This window comes from Opisthocomus hoazin, chromosome 17 (genome assembly GCF_030867145.1).
Source record: "Opisthocomus hoazin isolate bOpiHoa1 chromosome 17, bOpiHoa1.hap1, whole genome shotgun sequence".
NCBI classification, from domain to species: domain Eukaryota; kingdom Metazoa; phylum Chordata; class Aves; order Opisthocomiformes; family Opisthocomidae; genus Opisthocomus; species Opisthocomus hoazin.
The window spans coordinates 2,974,103-2,998,634 of NC_134430.1; the positions used below are offsets into that span (position 1 = coordinate 2,974,103).

At 62.1% G+C, this 24,532-nt stretch overlaps 3 protein-coding genes across 8 annotated transcripts; 2 read left to right on the forward strand and 1 right to left on the reverse strand.

Annotated features, from left to right (window-relative positions):
- Positions 1-775: 775 nt before the first annotated feature.
- Positions 776-8,379, reverse strand: AK2 (adenylate kinase 2). Of its 6 annotated transcripts, XR_012765756.1 has the most exons (8): positions 8,266-8,379; positions 7,793-7,918; positions 5,576-5,686; positions 5,377-5,471; positions 4,615-4,687; positions 3,831-4,026; positions 3,231-3,346; positions 897-1,716 (listed from the first exon to the last, which is right to left on the reverse strand). XR_012765756.1 is itself a non-coding variant. In XM_075438257.1 (7 exons), exons 1-7 carry the CDS (start codon positions 8,377-8,379, stop codon positions 826-828), a joined length of 753 nt encoding a protein of 250 aa, XP_075294372.1. In that variant the 3' UTR covers positions 776-825. The 6 variants fall into 6 exon arrangements, 5 of the variants coding, with proteins under 5 accessions (XP_075294372.1, XP_075294375.1, XP_075294376.1 ...); XM_075438257.1 differs by lacking the exons at positions 897-1,716; positions 3,231-3,346 and adding an exon at positions 776-863; XM_075438260.1 differs by lacking the exon at positions 3,231-3,346 and having other exon boundaries at positions 897-1,515.
- Positions 8,380-9,739: 1,360 nt separating this feature from the next.
- AZIN2 (antizyme inhibitor 2) lies at positions 9,740-16,376 on the forward strand. The gene is made up of 11 exons (XM_075438097.1): positions 9,740-9,866; positions 10,033-10,147; positions 11,323-11,489; positions 11,587-11,760; positions 13,306-13,478; positions 13,585-13,716; positions 14,059-14,224; positions 14,345-14,507; positions 14,996-15,108; positions 15,366-15,580; positions 16,147-16,376. The coding sequence occupies exons 3-11, from the start codon at positions 11,391-11,393 to the stop codon at positions 16,286-16,288; spliced, it is 1,377 nt and encodes a 458-aa protein (XP_075294212.1). The 5' UTR covers positions 9,740-9,866; positions 10,033-10,147; positions 11,323-11,390; the 3' UTR covers positions 16,289-16,376.
- An 868-nt stretch (positions 16,377-17,244) lies between these two features.
- Positions 17,245-18,471, forward strand: NDUFS5 (NADH:ubiquinone oxidoreductase subunit S5). Its single transcript, XM_075438263.1, has 2 exons — positions 17,245-17,585; positions 18,176-18,471. Exons 1-2 carry the CDS (start codon positions 17,370-17,372, stop codon positions 18,278-18,280), a joined length of 321 nt encoding a protein of 106 aa, XP_075294378.1. The 5' UTR covers positions 17,245-17,369; the 3' UTR covers positions 18,281-18,471.
- The last annotated feature ends 6,061 nt before the right edge of the window (positions 18,472-24,532 follow it).

Genomic DNA, 24,532 nt, shown 5'->3' on the forward strand with positions numbered 1-24,532 from the left:
AGCACCACAAATGCCAGAGAGGCACAAGCTTGCCTTCAAAAGAGAGAGAATGCTAATCAGCGGTACAGAGAGGTAGTGAAAACACCAGGGCACAGAGAGACTGAATGGCGGAGGAGGGAGAGAGCCCAGTTACGCTGAAGAAACCAGTCATTTCTGGAGGAAATGGGCATGTGCAGCCTGACCCTTTCTGCTGCCTGTCCACAGTGCCGAAACCAAAGCGCTGGACACAAGCAGGGCTGCAAGGAGGGTACCAAGGGCATTGCGGAAAAACAACGAGCCTGCATCGGCACATCACGAACAGCCTTCTTCCGAGATACCTCAGAGAGCCGGGGTCAGGGTCCCGCAGGACGAAGCGAGGCCAGGAAATGCTCTTGTTTCTTGCATTAGACATTTTGCCCTGTGTAGCTAGAGAGAGGCACCGGTGGAGGGGAAGGGAGGGATACAAGGTAGGAAAGGCAGAAAGCAAATGAGCAGAAAGAGAAGACACAGTATGTGGCAGGGAGAGAAGGAAATAACATCAGCTCCTCCACAAACCAGCGACGAGAAGGCAGGCTAGGAACTACATCAGTTAAAAATACCTGAAAGGAGCCCTGAGCAGGAAGGGTCAGGATACGCAGGGGCTCGGTGCTTTCAGCATCACACACGAAGAAACAGGAGAGAGAAGAGCAGCCAAAGACACCATTGCTGTGGTGATACAAAGCATTGGAACACACTCAGCAAGGAAAAGAGATAAAAGGAATTACAAGCCACGTTTCCAGCTGCACAGAACAACATCCTTGAGATAGGATCAGGCCAGAGGATCCACCCAGCTCAACTGTTAGTCGGCTATGCTGTCATCTGCCTCCTCTCGTCTTCCACGCTGGCTGCAGGTCAAAAAGGACACAGCAACAGATACAAAATGTAAAGGGGTTATTTTATTACTGATTCAGAGGTTAGACAAGGCACCATTTGATCTAAAAAGAAATGTAAAAAACCCCATTAAGTGTTATTTATGCAGTCAATTAAGAAAGTCTCTTTTTGCATTTCTTCAGCATTGTGTGAATTCCAGCTTGGTCAAGATCACAGAAAAGCCACCCCATTGCCAAGTAAGGCAGGCTTGGACTAGAGCCGCAGCCCCTCTGTTCAGCAGCAGAGAAACCTTGAGAAGTCTCTATGCCAGGGTTCAGGAATGCAGCAGAACAAGAAAAACAAAACTTCCAGGAAAAGACCATGGCATCTTTTTTTCCTTTCCATTTCAGAAATGATGGAGTCATTTGTTCATTTTGGTCCTCGCTGACATGAAGTGACTTTAGAAAAATCACAGCAAACCTTGCAGTGGCCTCAGAGTACCAAGAGCCGATGGGACAAGCCCTGGAAGTCCTGGAGACGCCTGGAACAGCATCTAGCCCTACCCTCCCAACAGGTCAAGGACCCGCCTCTGATCACTGGCAGAGATGTTTCACTCTGTACGATTGTTCTGCCTCCCCAAACTGTGATTTCTAAGGAGAAGGCCATCTCCTCTTCACAAAGATTCTGCTGAATAAGAAATCCAAACAAAAACCAACCAAATCAGCCCCCGAGCCCCTTGTCTACCACCTCCGTATTCCCCTCCCACCAATCGTAACCCCCTCCCGGCTGCCCTCCCTGCCTCCCCTGCACCCAGGGGAGGGCTGCAATGGGTGATGTAGCAGTGTGCAGCGTTTGGTGGTCTCTCATCTGGTTCACGGAGTCACTCAGCTGGAATAAATGGGAACAAAGAAAAAATAGATTTAGGGGAAAAAAACCCAAAATGAATTATGGTTTATGGCAGAAAAAGGCTGGCGAGCTGGACGCAAAGCGAGCACAAAAGGGGAAGAGGAACAAAGAGTGGAAGAACACATTGTTCTTGCTGTGGAGTAAAACCTTGACCAAATCCAGGAGCACCAACTGGCTGGGAACCCCCCCTGCCATCATGGCAGCACGCAGGGGGCTGCAGCTCTCCTCTCTGACTCTCTCGAGATGCCAGGATAAAAGCTGCTTCACCTCTGAATTTCTTTACAGCCGTCAAGATGCCGGGGCAGCTCTAACACACTTTCCCCTCCAGTACCCTGGAGCACGGCAGTCCAATGCTAAATGCTGTCCTGACCTCCCAGCACGCCGAGGCCACGCGCCGGGGCTGCCCTTTCACAGGAAAACCAGAGAGGATCGGCAAGGCAACGGCCGTCCGGGGGAACCTCGGGGGACCGCAGGCTGCTGACGAAACCAGCACCGTTTACTTTCAGTCCCCCTCTCCCTGCAATCACATGCTTTCAAGAGCAACAAGTCAACTGCTTTCAGTTTCTGGTGTTGTTTCCAGTTTTCTGGAAGGGAAGGGGTTGTTTCCCTGGAAAGGATGTACGAGGACAGAGAGCTATTTTCAGACAAAAGAGAAATTATCAAGAAAAAGAGCAAGGGATTCCTGAGGATTAGGCATCTGCTCTGGACAGAGCAGCTCAGTGCACAGGAGCGAGACGGGCCATCTCCTCATACGAGGAGGGTACTCAATAGCACTGAATCAGTAAACGTACATGGAAAGCCAAAGGACAAAGTTTAATCTGCGCCAATCTGCACTTACAGAGGGATCCTTTAGGAAGGGCTGGAACCCTGGATGGGCAAAGGCCATCCCCAGCCTTGCACAGTCACCATATAGCAGCGTAACGGCCCTGAGAAGCCGGGACGCTAACCACACCGCACACGGTGTCCTCAGATGGACAGCCTGACAGAGCCATTTGATTTGCTCAAGAAATGAGTACATTTCCATGATCTCATAACGAAGGTCGTTGGCTCAAGGGCACGTGAAGCCAGTGGTTAATTATTCTGTCTCTCAGGCCTTGAAAAAGAATTTGTTTTGCAGCAAGGCTTTATTTAGACTTTGGGATCAGAAGAACCTCAACACATCTTCATCTCCTTGGCCAAAGCCAAGGCAAGAGTGGAGAGATAAAACCCAGGTCCTTTTCTTGTCCTCAGGAGATCCCAACGTGCCACACACAGTGACTGTGAGACTCTGACCAGAGACTTCATGTTGTTAAAAAAAAAAAAAAAGCAAAAAGCACCCCACTAATATTTGCTATATTGGGTCCCACAGACGAGGAGAGGCTGAAAACCCCCAGCTCTCACCCACCCTCTTGCATCAGAGTGGGAGGAAGATGGGCTGTGTTCTCAGGTAACCTGCTGTCCCACAGAGAATACAGACATACAGACATGAAACACATACAACGAGAACAAGCTCTCACCCAGCCCCGAGCAGCAGCAGGCTGCCCTCACACGCACAGCCACGCCGTCCCTCCCCGGCGGGCGCACACACAGAGCCCTCCGCACGCTTCCCACCAGCAGCCCCGCATTTCGTGTCCTGCAGCCGACAGAGAACATCCGCTGTCCCGCACCCTGCGAAGGTCCTTCCTCCCCGCAACGCTCAGCCCTGATCTCCAGCCTTCTGCTAGTCAGTCCCCTGTGGAGCGGCCAGGAGGAGCTGGAAGCACAAAAAGGAGCTACAGCTCTAGAATGAAGCGAAAGCCTTTGGAGCTGAAGGGGTGCGAACCCCACTTCTGGCAGCCGGTGCTCGGGCTCGCTGCGACCTCTAGGGGCCAGGGCTCTGGCATCCACACAGACCGACATTCACATATACCCAGATAGAGACCGTTAACAGCTTGTTTAATAGAGAATTAGCACAGCCCTGCCTCGGGCTGCATCGTCTTGTCCCCCCCCCTCTTCTACTCTGCTTAGCTCTTCACCCTCCCTAGCCCCAAAGAGACAGAGATGGAGAGACAGAGAGACAAAGAAGGGAGAGCTCCGTCCTGGGACAGAGCCCTAAATGAACATAACCAGGTCTTTACATGTTGCTCTCGAGAAGGCTGCCAGGATGCTAGCAAACACCACGTCGGGAGACTGGGAGGCATCCACCGCCGTATGGATCCCTCGCTTGCTGTAGTAGGAGACCAGGGGAGAGGTCTGCGTGTGATAGGCCTTCAGGCGGGTTTTCAAGGCTGTTTCGTTATCGTCCGAACGGCGGATCAGGGGCTCTCCAGTGACCTGGGAGAAGCAAGGGGACAGTCTCCAGCTAGCTGCAGCCTGGCACGCTCCCCCCATCTCTGTGCAGCTATGACAACCCCTGCTCCCTTCCTCCAGGACAGGCTACAATGCGGAGCTGCGGAGGCGATCCCCAGGTCTGCAGCGGAGAGTGGAACAAACCCAGAGCAGCTGAAAGAAGTCTCAGAGCAGTCGCTGAAGAGAGAAGGATTCAGCATCGTGGTCTTTCCCCTACGCACCACTCTGCTTGCTAAAAGGAGCCCAAGGAGCCTCGAGAGCAGACACCAGCTACAGTTGCTCCCCAGGAGGGAAACCAGTCACAACCCACCGCACCTTCAGCTATGGACAGAGTCCAACAAGTTCCGAGGCTGGCAGAGCCCGGGCCGGCTCTGCGGAATAACCATGCCCTTCACTCATCCCTCCAGACCTCGCTCCCTGCAGTGCTCAGGCTGCCCAGGCAGCTCCCCACGCTCCCCAGAAAGCCAGGACAGGAGGTACGAGAGAAGGAAAGAAAAGAGTTTTTCCAGGGTTGCTGAAAAGCATCAGCTAAACCCAAAGCAACGTAAGCTGCGGCCTGGGGAGCTCACATACATCGTCCTTCATGTGCTCTTTCGGGGGTCTGAACTCCTCGTGATAAGAGCGGCCACTCGCTGGGTGAATCAGCCTAAGACAGAAAGCAAGTGTCAGCAAAGTAGCCCGGCGCTGGGACAAGGTCTCCTGAACCTGCCACTCATCAGCACAGAAACCTCTGCAACAGCAACCTGATCGGCCTCTCTCTGCTAAGAAACCCCTCTTCCAGCTATTTCTGTACCAAGGGCCTCTTCAGGCATCTGAAAAAAGCAGCTGTGCTGGGAGATGGAGAAGGGATTTTTATTTTATGCTTTACTGGGGAAGGGAGTAGCTCCTGGAGGAGCTGCGGTGAGAGAGTGCAGCAGCACAGTGGGAGACGCCTGGGTGTCTGCACGACCACAGCTGACCCCAGACAGGGTGTCAGCAGTGCCCAACGCCTGTGCGCTGTCCTGCGTCAGGGAGCAGCGATGGCTCCACAGAAGCAAGAGCACGAAGACATCAGCTGTGGCACACCGGGCTGAAAGGTTGGGCTGGGTCACCAAGGCCGCCGATTTGTATCGGTAACCCCCGTTTACAGGGCAACGAACGGGCTCTGCTCAAGGGTGGGAGAGCAGGCAAGGGATCAGGGCAGGAAGGCCTGAACAGAGCAGACATCTAATACAGACGGGCACCGCAGCTAGCGCCAAACACTGCGAGAATGACACGGGGATCGAAATTAGGATGCTCTCCCCGAAACTAGGAAACCCCACCCCGTGCCCCAGGTATCTGGGAGAGAAGAATTACCGGCCAGTGATTCTCCGGATGAGCAAGGAGTCGGGGATGCTGAACTCAATGACGGAGTCCAGCTTCTCTCTCCTCTTCTCCAGGAGCTCATCCAGCTGGAACAGAGACACCCAGCTCAGAGGGGCAGCGGCACAGCCGGGCACCCATCTCCAGGGAAGCAGGAGACGCCAGAGCAGTCCCCGAAAAGGGGCTCACGTACCATTTCGGCCTGCTTCACCGTGCGCGGGAAGCCGTCCAGGAGGAAGCCGTTCTTGCAGGGCGGGGAGTCCAGGTTGTTCTCGATCAGCTCCACCACCATCTCATCGCTCACCTGCGGAGAGGAGAGGCAGGCACACGGTCAGGAGGGCCACCCCGATTTCACACACAGCTTCTCCCAGAGCTGCTGTACCCGCGCCAGCTCCCAGGCTCCGTTTAGAGCCGCTCCTGGTCCCAGAGGCCGCAGCCACTGCCGTTCACAGGGCGAAAGCTGCGCGTTCAGACCTGCCCGCGTCGGGGAAGCGCTCCCTGCCATGGGTGTCAACACTGAGACGTGGCTATGAGACATTTCACACCGGGGACGCCGCAGCCTGTGCAGGGACTTGCAGCAGCGCTGCGACCTCGCTGTGTCACAAAGGTTGATGTATTTCAAGGGAGAAGGTCAGCTTGAAGACAAACTCCCTAGGTCATTTCTTTTTTAAACCAATTCACGATACAAAATATCGACATAATCTCTATTTCCTGTTACTTTGTACCTTCACCCACACATCCCCCTGGGCCAGCCTGGCCAGGAAGGGCAAAGCCGGCGAGTTGCTCCCTGACTCTCACAAACCTCGCGTGAAGGTAAATGCCCGGTAGTTGCTGAGAAGCTCTGGCCTCGCTGGATAGTTCGTCCCCATATCACGATCTCAGCAGACCGCTGGGATCAGTGCCTCTTCCACAGCGTTTGGAAAGCACCAACAGATGCCGCAGCCCCAACAAGAGCCCTTTGCTCGAGAGCAGCTCTCAGCAGCGCCGCTTCCCCCGGCACACGCAGCTGGGACCCGGCAGGACTGGGAACCGTACCGCGCCAGCACACAAACAGGAGCCCTGCAGCGGGAAGCGTTCGGGCGGGAGGCGCTTTGGGCAAAGCAGCAAGGCCCTTCTGTGCTTTCCTGATCGCCCCTTTTGGACAAAGGGGTCCTGCTTCATAATTGAGCATAAAAACCCACCCCGAATGCTGCTGTGCTCCCAGCTGAGTTATCGCAGAGCCCAGGGTACGCTCGCTGCGACACACCCACGGAGCAGCCAGCCCCGGCTGCCGCACACACGTGGCAGATACCACCAGCCTTGCCAGATAACGTCCCTATCTTCCATACCCAGCTGGGACACGGCAGGCGCGGCGTTGCAACGCTAGCTTTGAGGGAAAGCTGGAGATAAGCCACGTCGCTCTTCCCTCCCGGGGCCTGCAGCTTCTCCGCGGGGTGTTACACAGCTGTGACAGCCAGGAGCGATGCCCAGTGTCTGCCCCGCACCCTTAGCTTTGGGGCAAGTTGCTGCAACTTCCCATCCTTGAGATATTTCTGTCATTTTGGCAAGGTAATCAGAAAAATGGATGTGTTAAAGATCCTAACTCCTATCTCTTGGGGATCCAAAGGGTCTGTTTCACCCAGCATTACGCAGCACCCACTGTAATCACCACAGCAACCCCCCCTAAGTCTGTTTTCACCTTCCATTTACAGGCAAATGGCATTTATGCAAGAGCTGGGACACAGGTGACCCCTCTGAACAAAGTCTTCCACCCCACCGAGGTCCAGGCATCACGTGAAGAGACACAGAAGCCGCAGCGCGTGGCTGTAACCTCCTGCAGCTCCAGGGATAAACCTTCGCCTCCAAACAGCGTTCGGGAGCCACGGAGCACACCCAGGCTGTGCCCCGCGAACGCGAAAGCACCGCGGCAGAAAGCGGCAACCCAGCGACAGAGGCTGCTGGTAAGCAAGGAGCCGGTTTGAAGAGGAAGGCTGTTTTTACGGGATGCTGCTCCTGCAGGATCATGGAATCATAAAGGTTGGAAAAGACCTCTGAGATCATCAAGTCCAACCGTCACCCCAACACCACCACGCCTGCTAAATCATGTCCCCAAGTGCCACATCCACATGGTTTTTGAACCCCTCTAGGGATGGGGACTCCACCACTGCCCTGGGCAGCCTGGTCCAGTGCCTGACCACTCTTTCAGGAAAGAAATTGTTCCCAATAGCCAATCTAAACGTCCCCTGATGCAACCTGAGGCCATTGGGTCTTGTCCTATCGCTGGCTACCTGGGAGAAGAGACCAAACCCCCCTCACTACACCCTCCTTCCAGGTAGTTGTAGAGAGAGAGAAGGTTCCCCCTCTTCTCCAGACTAAAATAACAAGACAGATAACAAGAAGGAACCCCCCACCCACCCCTGCCTGCACCCACCAGCTTCCCAGCATCCATCGTCTCCTTGAGCCGCTTGCCCAGCTCGGAGCCCGAGGCCACCATGGCCCGCAGCATGTCCCCGGTGGCCAGGTGGCAGACGCAGTAGGTCTCAGCGAGCTTCGGAGCCTGCGGGAAGGACAGAGACGTGAGGTGAGTGGGGGCTTCGCAGCCGGGCCCCCGGGGGCTGAGGCCCGGCCGGGCTTCGGGCCCCAGGTCTCGGTGAGGCCTCGTCCCCGCTCACCGCAGCGGGACGGCCCGTCACCGGCCAGCACGTGGCAGGGCCTGGCACGCAGCCCCGACGGCCAGGGCACCGCAGCCCCGCGGCCGGCCCTAGGGACGGGGGTGCGGGACGAAGGGCCCCGGCGGGGCGCTCAGACGCTGGGCCCTGGGTCGGGGAGGGCCGGGAGACGACGCCGGGACGCCCGCCCCCCTCGCTGGGAATGACCCCGCGTACGCCCCGGTGTCCCCCTCACCTGCGTGCCCTTGCCGGCACCGGGCGGGCCCAGCAGCACGGCGCGGATGCCCTGCCGGAGCCCCCGGCCCGGGGCCTGCCCGCCGCCGCCCCCGGCCTGCGCGCTCGGAGCCATGGCCGCCGCCGACTGCGCGCCCGCCCCGCCCCGCCCCGCCCCGCCCCGCGGCCAATGGGCGGCGACGCCGGGGCCGCGCGCCTCGTGGGCGGGGCCGCGCAGGCAGCGGGCGGGGTTTGGCGGGGAGTGGGCGGGGTTAGTGGCTAGTAGGCGGTGCTACTCCGTTAGTGGGCGGTGTTACTCGATTAGTGGGTGGTGCTAGGTGGTCAGTGGGCGGGGCTAGGAGGTTAGTGAACGGGGCTAGACGGTTAGTGGGCGGTGTTACTCAGGGAATGGGCGGGGCTAGGCGGTTAGTGGGCGGGGCTATGCGACACTGCGCAGGTTGCCGGCCCCGGCGTGGGGTGGGTTTGGGGTGATGCCCTGCGTGGGCCGTGGGTCTCGGCACCGCTTGTCCCGTCCGCCAGCGAGGGGGCTTTGCGGTGCTCTGCGCCACGCTGCCGAGACCCAGCGCCTCCCAGCCCTCTGCCCGGCGCCGAGCTCCCTGCACAGCCCCCCCACACAGCACATTCCCGGGTGGGTGCTGGGCACCGGGAAAACAGGCCGGGATCTCGCAGCAGACAGGAGCTTCCTTGGCCCTTGTTGCCAGGAGAGTCCGTGGCGAAGCCAAGACCGCGGTGTTGGGTACAGGAGCCCGGGTCCCTCTCACCTCCTGGGTGAGAGGAGTTCACGCACAGAACGTTGTCTCCTCACCAGAGGGGGAATTACAAATTAACAAGAAAAAATCAACAATCCCCTGCTCAGCCTGTGGTGGTTGGGGAATGGAGCAGCGGAACTGTTCCCCAGTGTACAAATGCAGGCAGAGACAGGACTGGCCAACCAGGCGGGGCATCTGCACCAGCGTCCGAGCCGGATCTGCTGCTGGGGAGCCCACCAACACTGGCAGCAGCACGACGAGGGCAGAGTCGGTCCCTGACGTCTTCCCAACCGCCTCCCCAGCCAGACAAGCGCTGCTCAGCCTTTCCTCCGCAGGAAGCCGCGTTTCCCTGGCAGCAGTATTCCAGAGGTATTTTTGTCTCTCTTCCCCCCGAGGGTCCCTGCGCACTCGATGCAGCACAGCCACGACCGCCCCGGCTCCAGGGCCGGGCTGCGGGCAGGCTCGCAGCGCTCCGCGCCGTCAGGCTGGGGATGAGCTGCCAGCACGGCGGGGACTCGGTGAGAACCTGGGGTGTCTGCTGGGGGCAGCCCCAGCCCTGGGAGGGGGTGGGCGAGGAGGGGAGCGTTCCCTGAAAGGGATGAAGGATGCTCGGAGGCAGCTCAGCCAATGGGCTGCCTGGGTTTGGTTGTCGTGGCCACGGTTGTGAGGCAGAGGAGGGAGGGGGGTGCTGGGATAGACAGGGTGCAGAGCCTCCCCCCCCAGCTCTCTGCAGGGGCGGCTGGTCCAGGGTCTGGGGCAGGCGGGGAACTGGGGCAGGACAAACAGCCGCCGCTGGGGCCGGTTCATTCTCTTGGGAGACCCATGGGCGTGATCTGTTTAAATGCTTTCTAAGGTAATGGGGTGGGGGGGCACTGGGGGGTTGCTGGGGAAGCTGGCGTGCCTGGCACAGCGAGGAGGGGGCTGGTGCAGGATGCCTGCGCATGCTGAATTTTGGGAATGCTGGGTGGAGGGCATCCTGCCCCTCTCCCTCACTAACCCCTTGCACTGCTTCTCCACAGAGACCTCGGACCCCCAGCAACAGCCACGCCGTGGGGTGCTGCGGGAGCTCGGCGTTCCTCAGGGGGCCCCCCTGGCAGCACCCCTAGTCACCGGGGAGTGAGGCGCTGGCCCTTGGTAAGGAGGGGATGCCCGGGGCTGGCAGGAATGACCCGCTTAATCGCTCATCATTTCTGTGCCCAGCCAGGGCGGGCTGGGTGCTGCTTCGTGATGTCTTTGGGGAGTGAAGGCTGAGGCTGGAGGAGCTGCTCTCCTTTCCTGAGTATAAAGCTCTAAGAGCTTCAAAGTCCCGTTTTTCTCCCCATTTCCCATCTCTGGCGTTAGCTGTTGGTGCTTGCTCAATGCCTTAAAACCCCCTGCTGCTCCGGGCTCAGCGTGGCCTCTCTCCTAGTGCCCATCCCGAGTGTCGTCATTAGGTCTCTGCAGAGGAGGGGGTGGTGTGCAGCTCTGAGAGATGAAACCTCTGTCTCCCGCTCGCTTCAGATCAGAGAGACCATATTGCTGGAAGAGCCCTGGAGCTAGAGCCAGATTATTGGAGTGGAAAGGTTTCCTGCGAGCTCGTGCTGGGTTTTCAGCTCCCTGGGTTATGGGATAGGCTGGAATCGGGGGAGGAGATTGTTAAAGCTTAAGTGTGCAAGCTTAAAGCCGAAGCTCGCGAAGTGTGCCAGCCAGGAAACACCGTGCAGCTTAACTTGTCCCCTTGTTCTGCACCCAGTGTCACGGGAGAGACGTGAAACTGGAACCACAGCACAGACCCAGACCATCCCCAGACTGGCTGGCCTCAGCGAGGGGCCCGTGCTGTGCTCTTGAAAGATGCCTCCCTTTCCACGGGGCTGGGGTGCCTGGGAAGGTGGGTCTGTGAGGCTTCAGCTAACTGAAAACCGCAAGGGAACTTCGCCCTGTGAGGTGTACAGCAGATGTAGCTACGTGCCGGAGCAGGAAAGGACAGGTTCTGGCGTATGTAGGCCATCCGCTCTGCAATGAACTTGGCTTTGTTGTTGACTGTGTTGCTGCCTGAACTGCTGCTGAAGAAGACAGGGCTGCTGTGTGCCAAAACGAAGCTCTGAAGCTGCAGAGAAATGTGTCTCCTCCCCCTGGAGATGCTTTAACCCACAGCAGGGCTCTCGGCTGAGGCGTTGGTTTGGAGAAGAGCAGCAGAGAGCTCTGTCCAGGGCAGCGCTGCCATGTGCGGCCCATGGGAGGGACGGGGAGCACCTCGGGGTACAGGCTGAGTGGTGTGAGCTGAGGGACCTTCTGGAGCCCTGCCTCTAATATTCCCTTTCTTTTTCCAGCATGTCGCATACTTAGAAGCTATACCCTGCTCCAGGAGGCTTTAAACCAGCATTATCACACCTTGACCATGAATGGGTACTTGAAAGAATCCAACTTCATGATGGTGGAGGAGGGCTTCACCACCAGACACCTCCTGGAGAACCTCCTCGTGGAGCTGCACCAGGCGGTGAGGGCTGGCAGCTCCACTGCTCCCCGGCAGCCAGCACCCCTCGGCAGAGGCGGTGGTGGGGAGGTGATCGCTGCTCACTCCGCCTTTCTCCTAGAACGACCAGCAAGCCTTCTTCCTGGCAGACCTCGGGGACATCGTGAAGAAACACCTGCGATTCCTGAAGGCCTTGCCCCGTGTGAAACCCTACTTCCCGGTTAAGTGCAACGGCAGTGACGGAGTGCTTCGGCTGCTGGCCGAGCTGGGGGCAGGCTTTGCCTGCACCAACAAGGTAGGGTCAAGGGAGGACATCTCAGGATGGGCGTCCTTTGGGCGCCTGTGGGCGAGTGGCAGGGCTTACCCTCCTGTCCCACGTTTGCACTCACCAGATGACGTTTCCAGGGGCAGGAGTCTCCCCCTGCTGCCAAAACCCTCCCGACACAGCCCAGAAACGCCCGTCCTCTTTGGTGGCTCAGGCTTGTCCCCTCTGCCCGACATTCCTCTCGCTGGAACTGGTGTCCTGGCTGGCAGGGAAGGCACGTCCCTGGGGTGCCACTGCCACAGCCGTCCAACTCTTGGTGGCTTTAAGGCTGAGCCTAAAGCTTCCTGCTCCTTCCTGCTGCTCATTTGTGACAGCCAGGTTTCCAGGGAGGAACGAAAGTTAAACCACTTACTTGTACGTAATTAAAGAGGACATGGTACCAGGAGGAGAAAACGTAAAGAGTCGTGACAGCTCAGACCAGCGCTGCAGCCGTCACAGAATCACAGAATGGTCGGGGTTGGCAGGGCCCTCTGTGGGTCACCCAGCCCAACCCCCTGCCCAAGCAGGGTCACCCAGAGCAGGCTGCACAGCACCGCGTCCAGGCGGGCCTGGAATATCTCCAGAGAAGGAGACACCACAGCCTCCCTGGGCAGCCTGGGCCAGGGCTCCGTCACCCTCAGAGGGAAGAAGTTCTTCCTCGGGTTCAGCTGGAGCTTCCTCTGCTCCAGTTTGTGCCCATTGCCCCTTGTCCTGTCGCTGGGCACCACTGGAAAGAGTCTGGCCCCGTCCTCCTGACCCCCACCCTGCAGATATTTAGAGGCATTTCTAAGGTCCCCTCGCAGCCTTCTCTTCTCCAGGCTGAACAAGCCCAGCTCCCTCAGCCTCTCCTCGTAGCAGAGATGCTCCAGTCCCCTCCTCATCCTCGCAGCCCTCCGCTGGACTCTCTCCAGTAGCTCTTCATCTTTCTTGAACTGGGGAGCCCAGAACTGGACAGAGTACTGCAGATGAGGCCTCCCCAGGGCACAGCAGAGGGGGAGGAGAACCTCCCTCGCCCTGCTGCCCACACTCCTCCGAATGCACCCCAGGATCCCACTGGCCTTCTTGGCAGCCAGGGCACACTGCTGGCTCATGGTCACCCTGTTGTCCCCCAGCACTCCCAGTCCCTCTCCACAGGGCTGCTCCCCAGCAGCTCCGCCCCAGCCTGTACTGGTGCCTGGGGTTGTTCCTCCCCAGGTGCAGGACTCTGCCCTTGCCCTTGTTGAACCTCATCAGGTTCCTCTCTGCCCAACTCTCCAGCCTGTCCAGTCACCCTCCCTGCGGCTCACGGGGGACACAAGCACCCATAAACCACTGGTCCCGTGCTGCTTGCAAACATCTTGCCGCAACCGGCCCCTGCCAGGACAAAGCCCTCCGTGATCCCTCTGAGCTCTTGCGGGTTTTCCCTGTTAAAGCCCAGGCTGCAATGCTGGTGCTTTGTCCTTCGCAACGCCGCAGGCTGGCCCGGGGCTGGTCGTGGCCAGGCGTGGGCAGCCCCGGTCCCGGGCACCTGCCTGCACGCGTGCCGCTTCCCTGCAGGCAGAGATCGCACGGGTTCGGAGCATCGGGGTCCCGCCTGACAAGATCTTCTACAGCAGCCCCTGCAAGCAGGTTGCCCACATCAGATATGCAGCCAGCCACGGTGTGCAGCTGATGACCTTCGACAACGAGGTGGAGCTGAGCAAGGTGGCCAGGAGCCACCCTCATGCCAGGTGGGTGCCTGGCAGCTGTGGGAGGCAGGGGTAGGAGCTGGGGAGGTGGCTGTGGGGTGGCAGAGGGCCCGAAGATGCTTCAGCACGGTGCGCCTTTGCCCTGCAGAATGTTGTTGGGTATTGCTGCTGACTCCAGCCCTTCTGCCCATCCGAGCATGACGTTTGGGACCACGCTCGAGTCCTGCCGGCACCTGCTAGAGATGGCGAAGGAGCAGGCTGTGGAGGTTGTTGGCATCAGGTACAGCACACGGTCCATTTTCCATAGGGGTTCTCCGCCCCTGTTTGACCCGGGTATGGGGAGCTCTGCCTTGCTGGAACAGCGCAGGGGTCCTTGGACCCACCGACTGCTCTGGCTGGGGGTCAGGTGGGGGCTGGACCTGGGGAGTTGACCCTTGCTGGGACCAGTTTGGGGCAAGTTTGGCCCTCAGAGAGGGTCTGGGGGGCTGGCTAGGCAGTGTGGCTTGGGTTGGTGTGTGGGAGGCGCAGAGCTGCCCGCAGTGAGTGATAATCCCGGTGCGGTGTCCCCTCGCTGCTCCCCGGGGACGAGCGAACCCCGCTGAAACAGGGACTGTGCCCTCAGCTTTCACCTCGGCAGCCGCGGTCTGGAGCCCCAGGCCTTCGCCCGGGCTGTGGCCGCGGCGCAGCTGGCCTTTGAGATGGGCACCGAGCTGGGCTACCGGATGCACCTCCTGGACATCGGAGGGGGATTCCCCGGCACCGAGGACACCAGAGCCCGGTTTGAAGAGGTGCGTGGCTCCCGACGCCTGCGCTCAGCAGGCAGAGAGCAAGGCTGGAAGGTCTCCCTGGATCTGGCACCCTGCAGAGGGGCCGAGCTAACCGAGGGGGAACATCTTCTTCCCGTCCAGATCGCTGCCGTGATAAATTCTGCCTTGGACTTGTATTTCCCAGACGGCTGCGGGGTGGAGATCGTTGCGACACCCGGGCGATACTACGTCACCTCCGCCTTCACCTTCGCTGCCAGCATCACTGCCAGGGAGGAGGTTCCTGCGGAGCAGCCCAGCTCCGACGGTAGGTGGGATGGTGGGATGGTGGTGGGGTGATGGTGGAACAGTGGGGTGATGGTGGGATGGCGGGACGGTGGGATGGGGGGATGGTGGGATGGTGGGATGATGGTGGGACAATGGGACGGTGGGATGGTGGGACGGTGGGATGGTGGGATGGTGGGGTGGTGGGATGATGGTGGGACAATGGGACGGTGGGATGGTGGTGGGATGTTGGGATGGCGGGACGGTGGGATGTTGGGATGGTGGGATGGTGGGATGATGGTGGGACAATGGGACGGTGGGATGGTGGGATGACGGTGGGACAATGGGACGGTGGGATGGTGGGATGATGGTGGGACAATGGGACTGTGGGATGATGGTGGGATGTTGGGATGGTGGAACTGTGGGATGATGGTGGGACAATGGGACAGTGGGATGTTGGGATGGTGGGACAGTGGGACAGGCCCGCCCAAGTGCCTGAGCCCCCTGAGCCCTCTCCCTGCTCCCCTCCAGAGGAGGAGTCTGGCAGCAAGAAGAGCCTCGTGTATCACCTCAGCGACGGCATCTACGGCGCCTTCAGCTGCCTCCTCTTCGACAGCCCCTGCCCCAGACCTCAGCCGCGCAAGGTGAGGGTCTGGCCCACGTGAGGAGAGCCCCACGGGCCCCTCGCGTTGCGTCCCATCGCCTCACCCAGCCCCTGCTCGCCCTCGCATCGCGGCCGGCCCCGGGCTCCGTGCTGGAGGAGAGCGGCGGCCGTGGGGAAGAGGCCGTGCCGATGTACCAGCAGGGCCGTGGCCAGAGTCCGGGGGCTCCCGGGGTGGGACATCAGGGCGGGTGGGACGAGGCACGTCACGGGGGCATCGTCCTCCCCTCTCCCCTGCAGACCCCCTGCCCGGAGCACCCCGCGCAGAGCAGCAGCCTCCAGGGCCCCCCGGGACGCGCCGAGGAGCGCATTGCCGACGGCCTGGAGCTGCCCGAGCTGTGCGTTGGGGACTGGCTGGTTTTCGAGGACATGGGTGCCTACACCGTCCCGGCCTCGTCCCCGCTTGGGGGGTGTCCCCAGCCGCAGATCACCTACGCCATGTCCCGCGTGGCCTGGTAAGAGACGGTCCTGCGCGGGCAGGGCGAGGGGGCAGGGCTGAATCCCCCGGGAGATGCCGGCTTTCCCTCCAGCTGGGCTCTTTGGGTCAAATCTGAGTCTCAGAACCTGGAGATTCGTGGTAAAATCCTGGCCTTGAGGCAAAACTCGTGGGTTTTTTTGAACATTGATGGACTTGAGCCAGTTTGTCGCTGGAGAATCATGGAATCGTTAAGGTTGAAAGAGACCTCTCAGATCATCAAGTCCAACCGTCACCCCAACCCCACCACGCCTGCTAAACCATGCCCCCAAGTGCCACATCCACGTGTTTTTTGAACCCCTCCAGAGATGGGGACTCCACCTCTGCCCTGGGCAGCCTGGTCCAGTGCCTTACCACTCTTCCAGTAAGGAAATTTTTCCCAGTATCCAGTCTAAACCTCCCCTGACACAACTTGAGGAGCCACGGGCAGCTTGGCTCTGGGGAATGTGAGACCCCCCCGAACTCCCCCTTCCCCAGGTCCCTGGTGCAGCATTTCGGGAGGGTCTGCACCCCCTTGCTCCCCTCCCCGCTGTCTCCCACCTGCAGGAAAGCCGTCCAGCTCCTCCAGGAAAAGCCGCCGCAGACGGGCGACGACCACGAGAGCGTCTGCGCCCCGCTGTCCTGCGGCTGGGAGATGGCCGAGACGCTCTGCGTCGCCCCGGTCTTCGCTCCCGCCAGCATCATCTGAGCAGCGCCGGTACCGGGGCGGCGGGCAACGGTCCCGCGGCGGCCGGGGCTGCGGCAGCACCTCCCGCCCCACCGACATCGTCCCGCTCCGCACCCACGGGCACCCACGGGCCCCCACGGGCCGGGGCTTCGGAGCGTGGGCCATAAATCCCGCTGCCTCTGCTGGCACGGGGCTGCAGGGTGGGGGTTTGGGTTCATTTTTTTTAAGAGTTATGATAATAAATGGTTGTCCAGCACGGCTCAGGCTTTGGCATGAGGAAGGCCCCGGTGCTGCCTCCCCACCCCGCGCCGGAGAGAATTGTTCCGCAATGAGCAGCGAGCTGCGTAACGAGGCTTTGCTCGTTAGGGAAGCTGGGGGCCTTCACCCAGACCTTGGGTGCTGTTCAGGTGTCTGGAGGGAGCTCTGGGATTTGGGGGGGGTGCAGGAGTAGGGGGGTGGGTTCCGCGCTGTGGGTGTTATTGGGGGGGGAGAGCTGGGGCTGGTGGCATCGCTCGGTCCCCGAGCTCTCGTGAGCCCTAACGAAGCCCCCTGCCCCGGGAGGTGTGTGGAGGCCTGCACAGGCACAGCGCCGCGGTGGGGGGAGCCCATAAATCCAGAGAGCGGGAACATCGCAAGACCCTGAAAGGCGGGGACTGGGGGAACTGGGGGGCACTGGGAGGACCCTGAAGCATCAGCGTGGGGTGCACTGGGAGCAATGGGACACTTGGGGGGACGCTGGGGGACACCGGGGCACTGGGGTGGGGGCAGTGGGAGCACTGGGGGAGCAGTGGGAGGATACTGGGAGCGCTGGGTTAGCCCCGGAGGGTGCTGCAGCGGCCGGCAGGGGGCGCTGGGGCGCGGCTGGCGGCCTCCACCCCGCCAGGGCGCGCTGCAGTGAGGGAGGGCGCTCGTGCCGCTCGTCTCGCTGGCTCCGCCGGGGCCGTAAAGCGCGATGCGAGTGTCGCGGCTGCGGTCGCGCTTGACGGCGGGCAGCGTCGTAAAAGGCTCGTGAAGGACGGTGGCGGGTGGGAGTTTGTGAGGGCGGCCGGTCCCGTGGTTGTCAGTGTCGCGACAGCGCCCGTGTCGCGACAGGCGCGCAGCCATGCCGTTCTGGGAGCTGCAGCGGCAGCTGGGCATCGATGTGGACCGGTGGCTGCTGCGGCAGAGCATGCCGCAGCCCTACGGCAAGGCCGGGGCCTGTCACGCCTTCGAGCGGGAGTGGGTGGAGTGCGGGCACGGCCTGGGCCAGACCCGCGCCCGCCGCGAGTGCCAGCCCGAGTACGAGGACTTCATGGAGTGCATGCACCGCAACAAGCTGGTGAGGGCCGGGGGGCGAGGCCGGGGGGCGCTGGGGCTGGGGAGCGGCTGCTGAGGGGCTGGGCCGGGCTCCTGGGGGGGTCTGGGGGCTCCGGCCCGGGGTGGGGAGGGGGATTGGGGTGGGGAGTGCTGCCGGGGGGCTGCTGGTGGAGGAGCACCAGCTCCTGGCAGCCGACAGGCCGCACGGGGGGTCTGGCCCTGCAGCAGCCCCTTCCCCGAGGGGCGGCGTGGGCTGTGGTAGCAGGACTCCGCTCCGCAGAGCCTTCCTCCCTGCCCGCGGGGCCTTCCTCCTCCTCTCCAGCAGCGGCTGTGGTCAGTCCGATGGGAGAAGACGCTGCCTGCCCAGCTGTGGGCTGCAAACCCAGTTATCATTAGTGGCGAAGCGTGGTGCAGCGGCCTGAGAGCCCACAAGGCCTTGGCAGTAGGCTCAGAGCCGGGAGCGGAGCCCCGAGGGCAGGGTGGGCGCAGGTTCCACCTGCACCCGGCTTCTGGGGGGCTGCCGGGACCTGCGCCAGGGACCACCGGGTGCTTCCCGGGCCCCTACGGCCCCGTTGTGCGCCTGCCCTGACCCTCTCATGTGCGCTTTGCCAGGCTGCGCGGCTGAAAACCATCCTGGAGCAGAGGGACAAGCTGATCAAGGAGGGGAAGTACACCCCGCCCGACTACCACAAGGGCAAAGAGGAGCCGCGACCGTGATCCGGAGGGGACGGGACCCTCGGTCACCCGTGGAGGCGTTGAGGTGGAACTCCGCTGGGAAGAAACCCCACGGCAGCACCTGGTTACGCTGCGGCGGTGGGGTGGGGTCTGCGTGGGGGCCCTGCCCCTGCCGAAGGGGAACGGCACCACGTTGGCATCGCTTGGGCTAGTAAAGCTCTCCTGCGGAACCACGGCTGGCTCTTGTCTTTTTTTCCCGGGCAAAGCGTGGCTCGAGGGTCTCTCTCCATAGCAGCGCTGCCAGGGGAGCTGCTGAGGTGCCCTGAAACACCGTGGCGGTGCTGGGGACGCGCTCCTGGGGAGGCCGGGTGCTGCTGGAGCCGCAGGGAGCCGGTGCCGGGGGCTGTCGGAGCTTCTCCCTCAGCATTCGCAGGCCTCCTGGGCGGCCATCGCTGCTGGAGACGAGAGGAATAACCTGAAAGAGTTAAAAAAACCCTCAAACCAAACCTATTGAAGCTTGTCCTGCAGAACTTCATCTGAATTTACAGCCAGGGCATGGGACTGGTGCGTGCTGGGCTGTTCCCATCGCTCTCTGGTTGGCGGTGGCGGTCTGTGGGGTGAAAACATGGTTAAACAACGCGCTCCCGCCCGGATTCAGGGCAGTGGCGGGCGGATTCGGTTTCCCTCCTGCCCTGCCGGTGTGTGGGAGGCCGGTGGCCTGGCTGGGGGCTTTGCTTCGCGTCAGTGGATCCCCCGAGCGCCGTGCCAGGCCCTGGCACAGCTGCCAGCCCTGCGTTCCTCCCCACGTCTGGCACGGCTTTGCACCGGCGTTGGAGCAGAGGGGACAGATGGGTGCATGAATCCGCGTTCTTCGTACCAGTGGTTGTGGATTTAACGCTCGGTCTATGCCGCAGGCGGAGCCCCTGAACGTCCTGATCCTCGCAGATCCCCGCGCTGGGGGAATGGACGGTGGCCGGAGCGCGGCGGAACCGCCGGCTGGGTCGCTGCCTCCTGCCACGCCAGCTGCCTCTGCCTCCCGCTGAGATGTCCTCTGTCGTGACAGCGACAGACTTCCTCTTCCTCCGGACACCTCGGGAATGGTGAACCGGGCGGGGGTGCGATGAGCGCGCTGCCTTCACGTAGTGCCTGCCTGGAATTGGGGGGCGGTGGAATTAAATCTGGGCTGTGACAGGAGCGAAAGCACAAACTCTGCCGGCTGTGACCCTTCCACTGCCTGCAGAGAGGGAGCCGGTGCTGCTCGGAGCTCCCGGGGCCCGGACCCCGCGGCGGGCAGAGCCCTGGCTCCGGGCGCGGACACTGGAGGAGCTGCAGGTGCCGGGGGCCGCAGCCGGATGCTGTGTTTTCGGGGCTCTCTGCCCCGCGCCGTCCCAGGGTGCCTGCGGCACTGGGAGAAACACTGCCCCGGTGTTCACCCCCGCCCCACGCGGGCCGTGGCAGCGATGGCCTCGCAGCTGCCGTCCCAGCGGGGTTTGGGCCTTTTTGGGGTTTCTGCAGCTCCTCGTCGCGCTCCCCTCCCGCAGCTCCCTCGGAGCCGGCCTTTCCCAGCGCTGTCGGGAGGCTGCTCCCTTCCCCGGCTCGGCTGCTTCCCGCGTGGGACGGACGGGGCCAGGGCACGCGGGCAGTGGGGGGGCGGCGGCGGGGAGCCCCCAGATCCAGGTCTGGCTCCAGGGGGGGCCCCGGGCTGCCGGAGACGGGGAGCTGCTCTCGCCCTGGGTACCGGGCTGGTGATCCTCAGGGATTTTGCTTGGAGATCTCAAATGTGAAAACTTTTGTGGCCGTTGGTTTCGGCAGAGGGAAGCCTGCTCCGGTGGATCACGGCCTGTCGGCTGTAGGTCAGGCGAGGGGGAGCAGTGGAGGGAAACGCCGGAAAAATGTGGGTGCAGTGTGAGGAGGCAGGTGGAAACGTGGCTGCTTTGGGGTGAAAAGGCCCTGGGAGGCTCCCAGCTCGGGGGTTGCGGGCGCTGGGGGTGGGGGCTGCCGCCAGAACCGGCGAGCAGAGAGGGGAAAGCACGGCTGGGGGTGGAAATGGAACCGAGCCGTGGGCCGCAGGGTGTTGATCTGCGGCGGGGGGGCTGTCTGGGGGGCTCTGGGGGGAAGGCGAGGGGGCTGCGGGGCACGGCGTCGCGCCTGCGGAAAGCGCCGAGCGGGGCTGAGCCGTGCCAACGCGGCGGGGACCCCCTGCGCCCCTGGGCTGGTGCCCCGGGAGCCGTCTCCCAGGGGTGGAAATCGGGGAGCGGGACCGGCCGGGAGGTCCAGCCCGGGGGGGCCGGATCGCTCGTTGGGGGTGATGGTGAATTACCCTCCCCTTTCCCGGAGAGGGGTCTCGCGCCACGGGGGTGGCTTTAGGGGGGTGGCGGGGTCCCAGGCACAGCTTGGCTGCGGCCCGCGTTGCTTCGGCAGCGGCGCAGCCCCTCGGAGGGCTGGCAGCGCCCGGCACAGCGCCTGGGAACGCGGCTCTGCCAAAAAAACACCAAACACAAAAGCTGTGCAGGGGCCGGGTTGCTTTTCCAGGCAGGGGGAGGGGGGCAAAAAAAAGGGCTCAGCAAAAAACCCAGCAGCGCGCTGGTGCCGAGGGTGACTCGTCTCAGAATCACAGAACGGTTTGGGGGGGGGGACACCTTACAGATCGTCTGGTCCCGACCCCCCGCCATGGGCAGGGACGTCGAGCTGCCCAGATGTCGGTGGAAATATTGAAATGTGGCTGAGCCCTCCCGGCACGGCGCTTCGGAGCCGTCCGCGTCCGACTGCTCCGGCGTGAACGCAGCCCCGGGCGAGCGGCGGGGCCCGAGGGGAGTGGGTCTGTTCGTCAGAGTTAAAAGCTCTATGAAAAATTTCAGCCAATAAAGAAAATCACCAAAGAGCTGATGAAAACGATCGAATTAATGGAGAGATAACGAACCGGCTCTGGCTCCGGCGGAGGAGGCTGTGGCCGAGGCTCTGGCTGAGCGGCAGCGATCGAAGATGGGTCCGACCGTGGCGAGCGAGATCCCCGGGCGGGAGGGACCCGGAGCATCCTCCGCTGCCGGACGCGGTTCACTGCGCAGCCCGGAGCGAGGTGCCAGCCCAGCGTGTGGGAGGTGCAAATTTGTACTTCCCGGGTGGATTTATTTGGTCATTTGTTCAGCACGGGGTGAAGCCGTGTCCCAGCTGGGGGGAGGTCTGCACCCAGAGCCTGGGGAGCCGCTTCCACCCCTGGCACAGCCTCGGCCGGGCGGGAGCTGGCAAGGGCAGCGCTCCCATCGCTCCCCGGCTGCTTTCACAGAATCCCAACACAGCAAGTGTTGGCAGGGCCCTCTGTGGGTCACCCAGCCCAACCCCTGCCCAAGCAGGGTCACCCAGAGCAGGGGGCACAGCACCGCGTCCAGGCGGGGCTGGAATATCTCCAGAGAAGGAGACTCCACAGCCTCCCTGGGCAGCCTGGGCCAGGGCTCCGTCACCCTCAGAGGGAAGAAGTTCTTCCTCAGGTTCAGCTGGAGCTTCCTCTGCTTCAGTTTGTGCCCGTTGCCCCTTGTCCTGTCGCTGGGCACCACTGGCAAGAGTCTGGCCCCGACCTCCTGACCCCCACCCTGCAGATATTTAGAGGCATTTCTAAGGTCCCCTCTCAGCCTTCTCTTCTCCAGGCTGAACAAGCCCAGCTCCCTCAGCCTCTCCTCATAGCAGAGATGCTCCAGTCCCCTCCTCATCCTCGTAGCCTTCCGCTGGACTCTCTCCAGTAGCTCCTCATCTTTCTTGAACTGGGGAGCCCAGCACTGGACACAGCACTGCAGATGAGGCCTCACTAGGGCAGAGCAGAGGGGGAGGAGAACCTCTCTCGCCCTGCTGCCCACACTCCTCTTGATGCACCCCAGGATCCCACTGGCCTTCTTGGCACCCAGGGCACGCTGCTGGCTCATGGTCACCCTGTCGTCCCCCAGCACTCCCAGTCCCTCTCCGCAGAGCTGCTCTCCAGCAGCTCAGCCCCAGCCTGTACTGCTGCCTGGGGTTGTTCCTCTCCTGGTGCAGGACCCTGCCCTTGCCCTTGTTGAACCTCATCAGGTTCCTCTCTGCCCAACTCTCCAGCCTGTCCAGGTCTCGCTGGATGCCAGCACAGCCTCCCGGTGTGTCCACCGCTCCTCCCAGCTTTGTGTCACCAGCAAACTTGCTGAGGGTGCGCTCTGACTCTTCATCCAGGTCATTGATGAACAAGGCTGGGCCCAGTACTGACCCTGAGGGACACCACCAGTCACCGGCCTCCAGCCAGACTCAGCGCCGCTGATGACAACCCTCGGAGCTCTGCCACTCAGCCGGTTCTCAGTCCACCTCATCCAGCCCACACTCCCTGAGCTTCCCTAGGAGGATGTTCTGGGAGACCGTGTCGAAAGCCTTGCTGAGGTCGAGGTAGACAACAGCCACCGCTCTCCCCCCATCCCCCCGGCCAGCGAACCACTGGCGGGAGAGGAAAAATTTGGCAAAAATCAGAGGAAAAGGCAGGTTCTGTCTGCAGGCTGGGGTGACAGTTTTGGTGGGGTGGAGGGGACCGATGCTGGGGCAGAGTCGCCTGCGCAGCTGCGGGACATCTCCCTGTGCCCCCGCGGAGGCCGAGCGGGACCCCAAGGTCTCAGCACCCATGGGTGGGCGTCCAGAGGGCTGCGGCGGGGCGGGGGGTCCCCGTGGTCCTGCTGTACAGCGCAGGAGGGGGAAGACGAGCCGATCGCTCCTGAAATAACAATTCCACATCCCCGCGTCAGCGAAACGGCGCGCGACGCTAACCCAGATTCGCTGCACAAACAACCCAGCGCCGCCGGGCGCCGCGAGGGGTTGCGGGAAAGGCGTTTCGGGGGCGAGATCCGCACGGGCTGGAGCGGGCAGCGGCTCCGATCGGCCGGGGGTGCTGCCAGGGGGGAGCACCGAGCATGGGGTGACGAAGGGATGCGTCACCCCGCAGCCAGCGCCGGGGCGTGTGGTGCAGCCGCTGCAGGGAACCGGGGGTTTGACGCCCCGAGGGCGAGCGGTGCCCGGACATGGTGGGTGGGAGCGGGGCCGGCCGGGGGCATCGTGCCCACCGCCCCGGTGCCCGCCGCAGGCCGGGGAGCTGTGGCCGGGCTCGTGGGGCCATCAGCCGGGGCCTCTGCGCATCGCAAACCCGCGGCCGAGCCGCCCAACCCGTCCGGGAGCTTTGGGAACGGGCGAGCGGCGTCTGGCTCTGCGGGTGCTTCCCTCCTCCCAGCGCGCCTGAGGCTGCCGGCTCCGGTGGGACCAGCCCTCCCCGCTCCCCAGCTCCCGCCGGTTTTGGGGTCACTCGTGGTACCGGGACCCCCTGCCCCTGCTCGTGCACGGCGTCTGCGTTTACCCACCAGTGTCCGCATGGCCCAGCCGCCCGCTCGAGGCGAGTGGGAGCTGCACGGGGGGGCAAAGAGAACGCGGAGCCGGGGCGGTGGGGCTGCTGCCAGCCCACGAGGACTGAAGAAGAGAAGGCTGCGAGGGGACCTAACAAATATTTATAAATATCTGGGATTCTGGGGTGCATTAGGAGGAGTGGCCAGCAGGGCGAGGGAGGTTCTCCTCCCCCTCTGCTCTGCCCTGGGGAGGCCCCATCTGCAGTGCTGTGTCCAGTTCTGGGCTCCCCACTTCAAGAAAGATGAGGAGCTACTGGAGAGAGCCCAGCGGAGGGCTACGAGGATGATGAGGGGACTGGAGCATCTCTGCTACGAGGAGAGGCTGAGGGAGCTGGGCTTGTTCAGCCTGGAGAAGAGAAGGCTGAGAGGGGACCTTAGAAATGCCTCTAAATATCTGCAGGGTGGGGGTCAGGAGGACGGGGCCAGACTCTTTCCAGTGGTGCCCAGCGACAGGACAAGGGGCAACGGGCACAAACTGGAGCAGAGGAAGCTCCAGCTGAACCCGAGGAAGAACTTCTTCCCTCTGAGGGTGACGGAGCCCTGGCCCAGGCTGCCCAGGGAGGCTGTGGAGTCTCCTTCTCTGGAGATATTCCAGCCCCGGCTGGACGCGGTGCTGTGCAGCCTGCTCTGGGTGACCCTGCTTGGGCAGGGGGTTGGGCTGGGTGACCCACAGAGGGCCCTTCCGACCCCAACCATTCTGTGATTCTGTGAGGACACCGTTTTCCAGTATTCCCAGTATTCCCTGCCCGCAGTAGCCCAGCACCAGCTGCAGCGTTGCCGGGGTCCCGGGGAGCTGATGCCTGCGAGGTCTCCGCTGCTGCGTCTGGTGCTGGGTGCGTCCGCACCCGGGCGGGCTTCGGCCGAGTGCCTCCTCCCGCGCCGCGCTCCCCAGCGCCGG